Raw genomic sequence first — 14,894 nt, forward strand, 5'->3', positions numbered from 1 at the left:
CCATGTCTCTTGTCTGAGCCTTTCCTAGGCTTGGCGGAAGTGTTCTGTGGTATTTCTGGAGGCTGCAGTTTGCAGATGCTCCAGTGGGAGCTTGTTTTTGGCTCCATGCAGTGGAGGCTTTCAAAAACCTTGTTTTAAATCTCACCAGACAGAACTGAGCCTGGCCTGGGCTTAAATCCATGTGTGACACAGTTGCGATGTCCCCATCACCCTGCAGGAAGCTTCCAGATGCTCCAGCACTAACGAGAAAATGGATTAACCACTTCCCCCTGGCAGTGGGCAGCAGACAGAGCTTGTGGTCCGAAGGCACTCAGGGGTCAGCAGGGGAAATAATCCTGAGGAAATGCAGCATTCTCAGGATTCCCACCAGATATTATTTGTGTTGGGTCAGGCACATTCCTTGAAGTAACCCAGCCTTCTCCTGAGTGGAGGAGAAGAATAGGCAAACAGTCTAAAAACAGAGCAACCTGCTGGTCACTGGTCGAGCAAGAGAGGGTTCTTCCCCTAAGCTGGCTGCCCTTGCTCAGCAGCATTCTTAAAGATTGCTGCTCTTTCCCTTCCCTGCTCCCAGGCTGCTGGGGGACTGGGACAAAGAGCCTTTTGTTCACCCTGATGAAAACAACACTGGAAATTAATTGGAAGCTGCACGAGAGTAGAAAAGGGCTACCTCAGCTTTGGCAAAATATGACACCTGACATGGCTACAACAGGTAGTAACAGACAACCAGAGCCTTTGTTTAATGCTGCAAAGTTACACATTTAAAATACAATTTTCAGTAGATAAACGGATAAAATAATTTTAATCTCTCTCAAAATCTTAATTGTGCTAAAATATCCATTGCAATTCAGATCCTACACAATCTCTTTGGTAAGAATTTAAATTTTATTGTTACCATGTCCTTAGAGAGCCTGAATTGTTCATGGTCCAGGATTGTTTTCCCTCACTTCTCCTAAGAAATCATAGGCCAGCTCTGAGATGTCAAAGGCTCTGTGGGTGTTTCCTGATGACAGCAGGTACTCCAGTGCACCGTCATTATCCCGGCTCCTTTTCAGGAAGTCATGGATCATTTTCCAGCGACACAATTCCACCTCTTCCTCAGCCCATTTGTAGCTGGGGAGGAATGTGGAGCACAGCAGAGGGAACACAGAGTTGTGGTACACCAGGACAAATGCAGATTTCAGGAATTCTTGATCTCTCTACAAAAAGAGTGTTTGAAAATACTTCAGTGCAAACACAAGATGTTGCCAAGCACTTTTCTGAACTGTTGCACATGGGGAAAAAACCAAACAACTCACTCCCCGTTCCCAGGAAAACAAGGGGAAGAGATTTGACCTTCCTAAACACACATCCGTTATCTCTGATAAGCCTCCAACATATCAACAAACCTGCACCCTGAGCTCTGCCAGCCTTCCCACAAACTACAGGCACTGAGAGCCCTTTGGTGTGGGGTATTTGTATTTCCTAAAAGCAGTGCCACATCCTCCCTGCCCTGGAAGCCCAAACTCTTCTCATTTCCCTGCTGTCCTAGGCAGAGCATGGCTCCGACCCCACTCCTTGGAGCCAGAGGTGATGCTGCCCCCGGGCACTATCGCCTCACTCTTTATGCACGGTGTGACCTGTGTGCTCCCCTGTAAAGATCGGTTTGAAAACCCAGAGACAAATGATCAGGCTGGTCAATTATCAAACACATGAGAAAGATCCAAATCCGGAGTGTAACAGCCTCAGGGGTGCTGTGCCTGGCAGGGAGTATTTTACAGCCCAGCCTCACAGAACCACGAAGTGTGAGTGTTCAGCAGGCAGCAGTCCTTCCGTGGGAGTGGCACATGCCCGTCAGGTAGAACAGGATAGTTCTGGGATCCCGGGGAGTTGTCAATTCCGTGAGCAGATCTGCTTTCCTTTTGGATGAATGGCCCTGAGTCAGCCGCTCTGACTCAGCGGGCGTTTGTTCTGCATAAACAGGGAGCCATCCTTGCGCATCAATTCAGGAGCATGCACAGGGAATGAGATATCCCACTGCTGCTCCCAGGAAATCCAGGAGAGCCAGTGGCTTTCTCATTCAGTTCCCTGCTGCTGCTATCTGTCCGGGGGACAGGAGATAGGACAAGGTGTGGGGGAGTCCAGGACAACCAGGCCAGTTCTCCAGCTGTCTATGTACCAAAACGTGGGATTACAACTGTCTGGGGTAGGGAGATCTGAGCATTCTGGGGGGGTTTCCCCAGGCAGATTGTGGGAGGACTGAAGCTCAGAGTTTGGAGGAGGGAAGATGATTTTGTGGGCATACATAGCCCCTTTGGTATCCATAGAAAGGTTTTACCAGCTGACTATTGGAAGCACATCATGACAGGGAGCCACTCTCTGGTTACCAACCTGTAACAGGTCTCTCCCTAACAACGCTGAAATAAAAAGTTACATGTTAACTTAATTTTCCTCCTGCTCCTGGTTTACTGTTATAAATCTGGGTGAGAAAGGTTAAGAACAGCATTTACACATCTCTATTTTCTAAACAGATGTACAGTGAGAGGGAAAGGTAAGCAGCAATTGCACTGGCAGGGAGCAGCTAGTTGGAATTACCCTGAATATATGGAAAGAAAAACCTGTAGTTTGTTACCTTCTCAATTCGCTTCAATGTTCTTTCTTTGTCTGCCCAGGCACTCTAAAATGAAATGTAAAGTCAGACCAAGGCTGTGCAGAACCTTGTCCTCTCCCAGGACAAAAAAAAAAGCTCAAATTTTGCCTGGAAGTCCTGACAAGGTAACATACCCGAAGTGCATCCATCAGGTCTGGCTGATCCAGGAGTTGAGGGAAAGTTGCTAGAACGGGATTACAGATTAAGTCTGAAACAGAAAACAAACACATTCAAGGCTAATGAAGAATCAGGATGGTTTTTAAGGTATTGGCACACTCAGGTATTCAGCACATCCCCTCCTGCCCAATTACTCCAAAGCGGAAATGAGCTGTAACAGTTCCCCAGAGCAGGGCGGGTAGGAGAACTCGCTAAAAACTGTTCTGACTGCAGCCAATTCTCAGTGGCTGAGAGACAGCTGAACTAGGAGAGGAGACACACAAACCCCAGTGCTGTGTATTGGGAATGCCAGCAAACACGAGTCCTACCCGATTTACCTGCCAGGGGTGTTTTCCCTCCTTTCTGCACCTGTCCTTTTCATACACAGCTGCAATTGTGCTGCTTGGTTTGGACGTTATGGATAAACACGCTTGGGTTCTACCTCAGCCTGGCATGTCTGGTGCAGCATTTTAGGAGAACCAGGGACCAAGTGCACAGTGGATTTTCCCAATGGGGCAGATACCTCACTGCACAGGTGTCTTGGTGCTTTTTGGGTCACTTCCATAAAATCACTCTACTCTTGTCATTACTTTAATTCATGAGACTGTGGATAAGATACCAAGTGACAGAGAGCAGGATTTTGGCTGAAGTGTTTTCTTTATCATGTGATTTCAAATATGGAATGTACGCTTGTTTCTTCACCTTGAAACTGATGGGAAGTTTGGTAAACATGAAGCATTTACTAATGCCAAAACATTTCAGGGAAGAGAGCCAGGACTGATGAGTTCTGGGAAGTAGAACAGACATTTTCAGATGTCTATTCCTAAAGTGATGATGGATTTTGAAGTAATAGAAATCTACCAGAACAACTTCTGGGATAAAGCTGTTCAATGACTTCAAATGAAGTCTGAATCCAAAGGGATGCAATTCGACTCCAGGAGAGGTTGTCAGATGATCTACTGTCCTGAATTATGAAGATCAAATCAGGTAAGTGTGGCAGTTCCCACCCATACAAATTCATATGTAGTACAGCTAAGAAATGTGATTTTTCATTATTTCAAGTTGATTTTAAAATGGAGAAGGCTATAAACTATCATTAATTCTGTTGAATAATCAGAGCAAGACACTGAGTTCTAAAACATAGAATTCCCCAGCTTCTATCTCTCCCTACTGTCAGTAAGTAAATACTAATTAAAAAATAAAAATAAAGATGATAACTTGACCTGAGTGCCAAAAAGATCTCTTACCAAAGGGAGACTCTGGAGAGAGTCATTCCCTGGAAGAACCTGATCTTCCTCCAGTCCTCACCTGTGCTTTGCATGCTCATTCTGTCCTTCAGGAGGGCATCTCCAAGGATTTGCCGATAAAACACCAGGAGATGGATGTAGCACATGCACCCAACTAATGTTTCAGGGAGAAAACTGTTGGGAAAATAAGGGACAGCAGTTGAGATGTTTACTGCAAACACTGCAGATTTCTCTAGGCTATGTGGAATACGGTTTCATTTTATGGAAGCACAAGGACTCACTTCAGGATATCTTTTGAGTACATACTCGGTGACTTCACTTTCACCAGAAGCACAGGCTGTTTCCTGAGGCTCATAAACTGCTGAAAAACCCCAGAGCCTGCTGCAGGAATAAACACCCCAGATTCAAATAGTCAGTTTGAAACAACAGTAATAATTATACTACAAAAAATGGGCATTTCAGTGGGTTGAGAAGTCTTTTGAGTTCAGTTAGCCTGGCACCACCCAGCTCCCCACAGCCAAGGCAAGAGCAGATAAATAATGAAATACATGCAAAAATAGAACACACAAACCCAAACTAGGCTACAGGGACTGTCGTGAAGGAGATGCAGCATTAATCACATTATTATGTTTATATTATATTGAAAAGAAACCACACCTCTCCTTGATATTGATGGGTCAACTTCAACGCCTCTCTCATAGGGAGTCCCACCACTCAAGACCAGCTCATACATCCTGTCAATAAAGATAAATTTGAAGCCTGTATCAGGATATTGGGAATTCAACTATTTTTGCAATTTGATTATACTGGGAGGTCAATTGTTTTAAAAGCCATTAACAACATTGTTTATTTTCCACAACCCAAATATTTTTTTCCTTGTATGGAATTTAGCAATTGTTTCACTAAAATGGTTTTGAGGAATCATTGCTTCAACAGTTTATATCTTCCATATATATAATCTTTTAAAGAATAATGTAACCCCAGTTCTGCCAAGAGCAAGTCACTGCTGAAACAAGCATGAAATTTAATGTGTAATACTATGCTTACTTAAGGAAATAGTAGAACAACATTTTTAAAATGAAACTTAGAAGAGATTTAGAGACTTCTAGAACAGTCAAATTATCCTGTGGGTATTTCTTTTTGTGCTGTAACCCAGATAAATTCAGAATACATATACACAATATATATATATATGTCTACCAATATTTGGTAAAAAACAAGTCTTGAAAGTCTGAACTACAGTGAATTATTTCTGTCAACAAACAGAAAGTTTTCCTACATTTAATAAAATAAAAATATATACACTTCATTATTCTTTCAGATGACCAGACCCACTAATCATAAATCAGCTGCAAAATATATAATTCAAGAGCAGTGAGAGTTTCATTCACAGCAACTCCTACCTGACTCCAGTTCTTGGGAACCTGTCTCCTAGTTTTCACATGGGAAAGGGAAAATGCAGCAAAGAAGAGCCAGAATCATAAAGGACTGGTCTGGATGCCCCTTGCCCCAGCAGTGTGTAAGTATGAAAGATGAGCTTTACTCTTATTCTAAAACACATGTTTGAACATCTATGTGTAAATACAGGGAGAGCAAGAAAAGGCAACAAACTCACTTGGAAGGAATAGGAATCCCACTGGAAGTGAAAAGCTTCAGAAAGGCCCAGCCACAGCTCAGCTCTCCTCTGTCACCTGTTAACTAGGAAAAAAGAGAAATGTAAATTATTTGAGCAGCTGACCTAGAATGAGTGATGAACCACAATTAATAGCAGTAAAATTGTTGTAGTTATCCCTCTTTTCTTCTTTTACCCTTGCACGTTTAGAAATCACAATCTGCCTTCTTCTGAGAGTAGTTTTTCTGGCTTTACCATCTATTGTCTTACTACCTGTTGTGCTTTGCAGCAGCTTATCCCAGATGGACAGACTCTATCTGTGTAAAGTGGAGCTGGAAACCACTGTCAATGCTGCTGAAACAGTTAAAACTTTAGTTTTCAAATTGTACAGGAAATTAGTCTGAAATAAATCACACAGATGGAAAAGTGAAGACAGATGGAAAAGTGAGGACAGAATTAGTCCATTGTGATCCCATGGCATGGGATCTTTGGCACAAGTTACTTCAGTGTTGGTACAGGGACACTCATATCCACGAGTTAGAGGGACTTTTATTCTCTAAATCTATTTATAAATCTATCCCTATTATCTATTAGGGATATTCTCCCATCAGAGAATCCCAGAATGGTTTGGGTCAGAAGGGATTTTAAGGATCATCTCGTTCCACCCCCTGCCATGGGCAGGGACATCTTCCACTATCCCAGGTTGCTCCAAGCCCTGTCCAGCCTGGGACTCTGGGGCAGCCACAGCTTCTCTGGGCAACCTGTGCCAGGGCCTCAGCACCCTCACAGGGAAGAATTCCTTTCCAATATCCCATCTATTCCTGCCCTCTGATAGTGGGAAGTCATTCCCCCTTGTCCTATCACTACATGGCCTTGTAAAAAGTCTCTCTCCATCTTTCCTGTAGGCTCCTTCCAGTTAATCCTATTCTCTAATCCTGTTCTCTAATGAGGAATATTCTCTATTCCTATTCTCTATCTGGGGACAGCTGGTTCTCTTAACAAACCTGCACTTGGGAGCAGGGATTTCCACTGCACCTCCCCACACTCACATTGCACCTGTACGTGATGCCAAGCTCAAACAGTATCCCAATGTCTGAAGACATGGAGCTGGACCTGACGAAAGAGTCACCATCAAGCAAGCTGGGTAAGATGCCCATCACCTGATACAGAGAGAGGGAGGAAAAAAAAGAGTTTATGTACCTATTAAAAAAAAAAATCTTGATTTTTAAAGGCCATCAAGCACATCCCTCATTCAACACAAGATCTCAGACTCAACCCCACTGCATATAAAAATGAAGGGAGAACCAATTCCAGTCAAAACTTTGCTCCCTTTATTGTCTTTCCACAGAGCACAGCTGGGCCACCAAGGAACACTTTAGTGACACTGAAGGAAGAAGCTGTAAAAAGCCAGTGGCTGTGTCACCTACCCTTGGAGAAAAGGTCCAAGTTTGAGGATTTTTAGGCAGCCATGTAGCTCTCACTGTGTGAATGTTACTCAGCACCTAAAGTGGGGAAAAAAGCTAAGGCAAGTTTTTCTGGAAAGCTCTGCTTCCTGAAAATGCAGGGTTACCCCTGATGGATCCAACACTGCACACAACAAAGACAACTGGAAGAAAACTGCTGGATAATCAGGGTTATGTTATATAAAAATATAAAAACCTGCTCTGCACACACACAAAGGAACATAAGATCAAGGGTATGTGGAGGAATCTGACCCTGACCCAGCTGCTCCCAGGCCCATCCCAGGAGACAGATCAGCCCAGGAAACACTCCAGGAACACAAATGAGCCAGGAGGCACAATGGCAGGTGGGGGACCTGAAATTAGGGACTCAGAGAAATGGAGCTCCCGCCCCAGCCCCTCCCAGGGCCAGCCAGCACAGCCCTGAGCCTCAGGAGCTGGGTGTGACTGTCACCCTGAGTCAGGAGCAGCTCCCTGGCTCGCCTCACATTGCTCCAGGGCCATTTTGGGGCTGCACCTGATTTACCAGGAGAGGAAGGCAGAGGGGAACAAACCAAAGGCAGAAAAAGGGAAGGATCAAGTGCTTTGTGGATACCAAGGGTGGGAAGCAGGGCTGAGTGTGATTGCCTGGCCAGGCCCATCAATGCAGTCTGGCTTGTTTTATCATTCAGTTCTATTCTTCTGGGTGAGTGGGCTCAAACCAGACTCATCCGAGCATAAATTAAGCAGCTTGGGATGCAGGTTGTGCGTGTGTGTGTCTGAGTGAGACAGAGAAGAACCAGAACCTGAAGGATCCTGGAAGTTCCAAACCTCCTCTAGTGCTTTTTTGGGAAGCAGACGTGTTCTTTACCCGGCTGCCATCGAAGAGGCAAAGCCGGACGTGCCGGCTGAGGACTCTCACGCCACTTCCAGGGAAAGGGATCATCTTGCAGCTGCATAAAGTGACAATCAGGGACACTCTGGTGGGTCTAGGATGGATCTGAAATACAGCAGAAGGAGGATCAAACCTACAGCACCCTCTGCACGTGGTCTCATTTTGTGTTTGCGGACTGAGGTGATTCTCCCAACCACAAACCCAGCGCAGTGGTAACAGCAGGATTTTCTTCACAAGCCTTCAGCTCTGCCCCAAGGATGTTCTTGTGGGACAGACAGAAGGTCTCAGCAGAAGAAATATTCCAGAAATGGTGCGAATTAAGACATAATCATTAGCCAAAAGGATTTGGCTAATTAAGAAAAAAAGAAGGCAAATTAAGTTTGTCCCCCTTAGCAGCAATACTCACAGTATTTCTCTCACAGTTCCACACCAAGTCTTTGAAAGTCAGCTGGGATGGAGTAAGCTCAGGTTGCAAATAGGAGCTTGCTCGAAACTCTTCACCTACAGCAAGAGTAAATTTAAAAACTTTTCATTTTTCAAATGATCTTCATTGACCCAAAAATAACAACACTCAAAATTCATGTTCAGTTGAATATTTGACTAAATAAATCTATGGAATTATCTGCCATGAGCACTGTTTACTATCTGTGAGTGTTCTGAAGTATTTAATCCCAAATGCACAGAACTTAAATTTTAAGAAAAGACTAAACAGCTTTAAACAGAAAGACTAACAAAACATGAGACATCTTAATATATTTGGTGAAGAGACTACAAAAGACCTTTGAGAAAAAGGGAAGATTTAAATTTTGAAAAAAATCATAATTTCCTGCACAGTCAACATGAACGAACTTTCAAAGAGGAAACTCTTTAAAATCATGAAGAAATTTGTCAGGATTTCACATTGATAAATTAAAATTTAAGGGGAAAAAAATCTTTTATACATTATTTGATGGGTCAAATATAGCCAGTTAGCCAATTAATTAAAATTAAGCAATACAGATTGGGGTCCAACAGGGTGAGAAAGCCACCACAGACACCCGAGAATCCTGCCAGGCAAAATCCTTACCTTCCTCCAAGAGCTGGAAAAGCATGGATGGACGGAATCCTGCAGGAACTGCCCCTGTGGTGCTCAGTACCTCCACAGTGTCATTCTAGTAAAAATAAAAAAAAAAAAAGGATATTACTGTTCCTGCTATTTAAGAGCAAAATTCATCCTAATTTACAGCTCTGTTTAGAGCCAGAAACATGGGATATCAGTCATTTTCTCCGAAGCATTTCTTGCTACCAAAAACTCCCAAAACACAGATGTTAATGAAGAACAATGGTCTGTGATACGAGACACAGTGTTTGTGAAAAGGTACAGCTTGTCTACAAAATAATGAAGATTATGGCAGGTGCAGTTGCAGTGTAAGAGGGGCATCTACCTCTGTGATGGCTCGAACAGCACTCCAGTGGGAATCTGTTCTGGAAAAAAATAAAGGTTTCAGAGTAAATCCTCACATGAACAAAAATTTAACCACTAAATATTGCTCTGTTTTCAAACAGCAGCAGTTTCATAACCATATCTGAGACATTCCATTTACCTTTTTTTAATTTCAGTTCCATCTGCTGTTTCATCCACCACTTCTATGTGCTCTTTTGACTCCTCATGGCTTTCTTCCTCTTCCTTAGGAACCTGTAATTCACATTTAAAATGGCAAAGGGCTTGATTTCTTCTCAGTTCTGGTCTTAAAAATGCCTTCTCCAACCACAGCCCATGTTAATATAAGTTTTGAAAAAATTAAGTAAGTTTAGGAAAGGAGATTTTTTCTCTATGATGCAGAAAATTGTCCCACATTTACATGGCCTCCCATTTTAGGTAAATTATTAAAATCCCAAATTAATCCACAGCAGTTTGGAATCTTCAGAGTTGACCTTTAGTGACAAAGATTCTGCCTTTTATATTCAAGAAACTTCTCTGCCACAACTTCACATCGCACAGAAATTGTGCTTAGGATGGATATCTCCATCCCCACGGATAAAAACATGGGGTTATTTTCAAATAACTGCCTTTATTTCCAAACAACACACTGCACTGTGACCTATTTTGTGCAGATATATAATGACTAATCTATATAAAAGAGCAGAGATTAGGACAAAGATTGCAGCAGACCAACCGCAAGGTAAGTGCTGGGAACGAGGCCTCTCTCCCCCTTGGAATTTTCAGCTACCCACCAGCCATCTGCCTTCTTGTCATGTATGAGCAGGATTTCACCTTTCTTCGGCATCAGAGGGGGAGACAGAGACAAAAAAACAATTAAATATTTAAATGAAAAAGGACCTAGTTCCAATTTCTCCCCAAATCCAACAACTGGCTGAATCCCAAAAGCACATGATTTCATTATAGTTACTGCTCAACTCAGAGTGATGTGCAGTAAAAACCCTTTGCAGAGAAGTATTTACCACAAATGTGAGATCCCCTTCCTGCTGGGCATCAAAGTTTCCAACAGCAACACATTCTCTAACATTTGGATTATGCAACAACTTCTCCTCATCTTCTTCTTCAGCGTCTTCCTCCTCACTTTCTTCATATTCACTCTCTTCCTCTTCATTTCCCTCTTCTGTACAAGGACCTTTCTGGTGTTCCTCATCCCTACCAAAAACGAATCGAACTATTGTTTAGTACCATTTCCACCAAACTTTTTGAAATGCTGTCAAGCATCTGCAAGGATATTATTCAGATACAGCATTTTCATTCTTGTGTTTTACTCTCTGTCTTGAAGAAACTCCTCCAAATCTTATACTCCAGCCATTATCCAGCACCCTGACAAAAACCCAGCGAGTCATAAATTACTTCTCTCCTGAGCATTTATTTTTTTATCCTTCTGTTATTCTTCAGCTAATTAAGGGGGTGAGATAATGATTTTTCAAGATCCATTCCAGCAATCCTTTAAAAAACGAGGTGGTATTTGTATGTTTAAACTACTCACTCTGGATAATTCTTTGTCACATTATCCTGATCCAAGACAAGAAGGAGTTTCTGCAGCTGCTGGGAGAGTTTTAGCAACAGCTTTTCTTCCTCTTCCTTCCTCTGGCTGTAATTCCCCACCGGCGCGGGCTCGTCAGCCTGACAGAGAACCCAACAAATGCCCCAAAGAATCAGCTCCCCAATAAAGGAATCAAAGTTCCTCTATAAATTAAGTTTTCCAGACATGCCTCTCAAGCTTTCCCCTTCCTGGGGCTGCTGTCATGTCCCTCTTTAGTGACAATTTTCTTACCCTTTCACTCTGCCAAGATGATGTTCTCTGTTAAGTTTTCACCTGCGACTTGGACAAAGTAAAACATTAAAATTTAAATGATATACATGGATATAAAAAAACAAATTGGAGAGATGACAAGCAGGGATTGTGCAGTGCTGGGCATTGCTCTTGTCTGGAGGCATCTAAAATTGAACGCTGATTTTTTAAAAAAATACTTTCTTTCCATAGTGAATTTTGGAGAAAACCACGAATTAATCTCCATACTTACTTTTTTCAAAGCATGGAGAGCATTTGTATTCTCCTCCATCAATTTCTTCAGCTGTGTACATCTGCATTGAAAGCAAGACAGGCAGATGGTATTTTCTTAAAATTCTGACCCAAACCGCAGCTGCTGACTGAAAGGTGTCATTCTAGATGCTGTCCCTTCAGGCTGAGAATTCCAAGCCCAAACAGCAGCATTTGACAGAATTCCAGAATAGCTGGGATTGGAATGGACCTCTGGAGTTCACCCAGTCCAACCCCACTGCTCAGGCAGGATCACCCAGAGCAGGTGATAGAGGAAAACATCCAGGATTGGGATGTCTCCAGAGAGGGAGACTCTACACCCTCCCTGGGCAGCTTTCCAGTTCCCTGCCGCCCTCATTCCCCCTCATGTTCAAGTGCATCTTGTGTTTAATTTATGGCCATTGCTCCTCATCCTGTTGCTGGGCAGCAGCAGAAAGAGCCTGGCACCATCCCCTTAGAGACATTTATAGGGATTGATGAGATCCCCTCTCAGTCTTCCCTTCTCCAGACTGTCCTCAGCCCCCGGGAAAGGGCTGGGAAAGCTCCAGTCTGGAAGACAGGAGAGAGAAGGGTCTGGGAGAAAGCTGTACAATGAGGAGAGAAAAGGCACAGAGAGAAGGAACACCGCTGAGGGGACGAGAGGGGATGGGCAGCGCCCGGGCGGTGACACGGAGACACGGGGCTGGGGGTGGAGATGCCGCTCACCTCAGCCAAAGAGCCTCCCGCTGCCCGGGGGCCGCGGCCGCACTCTCCGCTCGCAGCGCCTCCACCTGCAACAGGGGACGGTCAGGGGCACCCGGTACGGCCCCGGCACACCCTGCCACATCCCCGCTACCTGTCCCGCTGCGGCCCCGCTACCTGAGCCAGCAGCTCCCGGCTCCGGCGCTGCACCCGCTGCAGCGGCCCCCGCGCCCGCCGCTCCGACATCGGCCCCGGGCAACGGGACAAGGCCGGCGCCGCCGGATGACGGGCCCGGGGCGGGGCCGCAGCGCTCCGGGCCGCGCTGCCGGCACTGCACACCCCACGGCCGGCACTCCGCAGCGCCGAGACCTCCTCCGGGCCCCACAGCCGGCACCCCACGGCCCGCACTCCGCTCCCCACGGCCCGCACTCCGCTCCCCACGGCCCGCACTCACTCCGCTCCCCACGGCCCGCACTCTGCTCCCCACGGCCCGCACTCTGCTCCCCACGGCCGGCACTGCACACCCCACTGCCGGCACTCCGCAGCGCCGAGACCTGCTCCGGGCCCCACGGCCGGCACCCCACGGCCCGCACTCCGCACCCCACGGCCCGCACTGCACACCCCACGGCCCGCACTCACTCCGCACCCCACGGCCCGCACTCAGCTCCCCACGGCCCGCACTCACTCCGCACCCCACGGCCCGCACTCAGCTCCCCACGGCCCGCACTCACTCCGCACCCCACGGCCGGCACTCCGCACCCCACGGCCGGCACTCCGCACCCCACGGCCCGCACTCAGCTCCCCACAGCCGGCACTCCGCACCCCACGGCCCGCACTCCGCACCCCACGGCCTGCACTCTGCACCCCACGGCCCGCACTCTAAACCCCACGGCCCGCACTCCGCACCCCACGGCCCGCACTCCGCACCCCATGGCCGGCACTCTCTCCTCACCCCATGGCCCGCACTCCACACCCCACGGCCCCGGCCGCGCTTCTCTGCGGGCAAACGATGCCGCGTTTCGTGATCCCTGCCATGGATCTGCAGGCCATCCAGTCTGATGGCAGGATCGTGAAGTTTGGGAAATGTTGCCTCAAGCTTGCTTGCTTTTTTCACTGTTTGCATTTTGTTCTCACGCAGCTTCAAGTAAACTATGTGTGTTTTTAGAAAATAATCTCAGGTTTACATTCTTCTCGTCTGGGAGGAGAAAGATGATTGATGGTGATGTTCACCAACGAGGTCAAAGAGGTGGCTACTTGTGTAGCCAGTCTTGGCCTGTCTGTAAATTTGTATATAATATGGAGTCAAAAAAGTAAAGTAGAAGCTTTCCTGCTTGACCTCCTGCTGCCTGCCTCGTACTTTCGTGCTCCTGACAGCAGCCGCACGTGTGACCCTCCGTCACAGGGAAAGAGCTCCAAGAGCAAGGCCAAGCCTTAAGGGGCTCTGGGCAGTGTTTTCTCTCAGATTTTAGAACTCTGTAATACCTCTGAAAACCAGCAGCCGGCAATTACTCCCTCAGCACTGCTTCTCCTGGAATTCCCTAGCAATGGGCACAAAGAATTTGCTACAGCTACCTTCACAATTCCTTACCCAAAGTGCCCGGAGGAATTCTTACTCCTTTATTTGACTTGTTCGTTCACCCAGTCAACACATGAGCTCTTTCATCACTTAATTGTCCCCACGCACACCTGTAATGGGACTTGTTACATGTGCCTGTAAGGCACGTTTTCACATTTATTAAAGAAATAAAACACCTAGGAACACCATGGGATGATTTTTGCTAATTTATTGTGTTGGCAGCGCTTCCCGGCAAGGGCAGAGCAGCAGGCTTAGAGCTGGACAAGTGCAGACAACCCTATGAAATATGGAAATCCCAGAATCGTGGAATCGCTGAGGTTAGAAAAGACCTCCGAGATCATTGAGTGCAACCTGTGACCGATCCCCACCTTGTCACCCAGCCCAGAACACTGAGTGCAACGTCCAGTTGTTCCTTGGACACGTCCAGGGACGGGGACGCCAAATCTCCCTGAGCAGTCCATTCCAGGTTCGGGATCGTTGCTTGCATATCCTCAGCTCTTTGTTAAGTTAGTCTGACACAGTTTGGGATCTTGCTTTGTGAAGGGCAGAAGAGAAGTCCTGCTATCCCACGGATGCCGTCCTCTCCGGGCAGAACTGCTATCCCAGGGATGCCGTCCTCTCCGGGCAGAACTGCTATTCCACGGATGCTGTCCCCTCCGGGCAGAACTGCTATCCCAGGGATGCTGTCCTCTCCGGGCAGAACTGCTCTCCCAGGGGTGCTGTCCCCTCCGGGCAGAACTGCTATCCCAGGGATGCTGTCCCCTCCGGGCAGAACTGCTATCCCACGGATGCTGTCCAGCCGGCAGCCCTGCTATCCCAGGGATGCTGTCCTTCTCCAGCAGCGCTTCACCCGTTTCCAGCGGCTCAGGCAGCGGCCACCGACGCCGCCGGAAGAGTCGCCCGGAGCCCGCGGCAGGGCCAGGGGCAGCCCGGCCGCGGCTGCCGGCGCTCAGGCCGCTTCCAGCTTCTCCTGCGCGGCGGCGAGGCGGCGCTGGAGGTACCGCTGCCGCCAGCGCAGGAAGCGGCGGCGCGCCCGGCCCGCCTGCCAGCCCACCACCGCCCCGGCGGCGAAGGCGGCCAGCAGCGCCCAGCGCACGACCCGCGGCCGCAGCGCCTCCAGCACCATCCCGGCCCCGAT

At 47.1% G+C, this 14,894-nt stretch overlaps 3 protein-coding genes and 1 long non-coding RNA gene across 4 annotated transcripts; 2 read left to right on the forward strand and 2 right to left on the reverse strand.

The window, feature by feature from the left end:
* Positions 1-780: 780 nt before the first annotated feature.
* Positions 781-12,426, reverse strand: NPHP1 (nephrocystin 1). Its single transcript, XM_066316627.1, has 20 exons — positions 12,358-12,426; positions 12,205-12,269; positions 11,483-11,543; positions 10,945-11,081; positions 10,418-10,607; positions 10,132-10,233; positions 9,559-9,650; positions 9,400-9,439; positions 9,042-9,126; positions 8,382-8,476; positions 7,952-8,080; positions 7,069-7,143; positions 6,691-6,801; positions 5,645-5,727; positions 4,687-4,763; positions 4,311-4,410; positions 4,091-4,203; positions 2,761-2,834; positions 2,609-2,653; positions 781-1,196 (listed from the first exon to the last, which is right to left on the reverse strand). Exons 1-20 carry the CDS (start codon positions 12,424-12,426, stop codon positions 918-920), a joined length of 2,022 nt encoding a protein of 673 aa, XP_066172724.1. The 3' UTR covers positions 781-917.
* On the forward strand, positions 3,630-6,732 carry LOC136359732 (uncharacterized). The gene is made up of 3 exons (XR_010743323.1): positions 3,630-3,769; positions 5,351-5,548; positions 6,628-6,732. It is a non-coding gene; the product is annotated as an uncharacterized lncRNA (long non-coding RNA).
* Positions 12,427-12,462: 36 nt separating the features above from the next.
* Positions 12,463-13,239, forward strand: LOC136358589 (uncharacterized). The gene has a single exon (XM_066314464.1). The coding sequence runs from the start codon at positions 12,463-12,465 to the stop codon at positions 13,237-13,239; it is 777 nt and encodes a 258-aa protein (XP_066170561.1).
* Positions 13,240-13,949: 710 nt separating this feature from the next.
* Positions 13,950-14,882, reverse strand: MTLN (mitoregulin). Its single transcript, XM_066316636.1, has one exon. The coding sequence runs from the start codon at positions 14,880-14,882 to the stop codon at positions 14,706-14,708; it is 177 nt and encodes a 58-aa protein (XP_066172733.1). The 3' UTR covers positions 13,950-14,705.
* Positions 14,883-14,894: the final 12 nt, after the last annotated feature.

Source organism: Sylvia atricapilla, chromosome 3 (genome assembly GCF_009819655.1).
Source record: "Sylvia atricapilla isolate bSylAtr1 chromosome 3, bSylAtr1.pri, whole genome shotgun sequence".
Classification (NCBI taxonomy): Eukaryota; Metazoa; Chordata; class Aves; order Passeriformes; family Sylviidae; genus Sylvia; species Sylvia atricapilla.

What these genes read in the sequence shown, in the direction of transcription:
- NPHP1 (XM_066316627.1), bottom strand. Translation starts at nt 12,426, where the DNA reads ATGTCGGAGCGGCGGGCGCGGGGGCCGCTGCAGCGGGTGCAGCGCCGG. An exon ending in GCCTCTTCGATGGCAGCCGG is followed by an intron (nt 7,144 to 7,951) that starts GTAAAGAACACG and finishes TCCCCACTTTAG; the next exon opens with GTGCTGAGTAACATTCACAC. An exon ending in GGGATTCCTATTCCTTCCAA is followed by an intron (nt 4,764 to 5,644) that starts GTGAGTTTGTTG and finishes CTTTATTGACAG; the next exon opens with GATGTATGAGCTGGTCTTGA.
- LOC136358589 (XM_066314464.1), top strand. Translation starts at nt 12,463, where the DNA reads ATGACGGGCCCGGGGCGGGGCCGCAGCGCTCCGGGCCGCGCTGCCGGC.
- MTLN (XM_066316636.1), bottom strand. Translation starts at nt 14,882, where the DNA reads ATGGTGCTGGAGGCGCTGCGGCCGCGGGTCGTGCGCTGGGCGCTGCTG.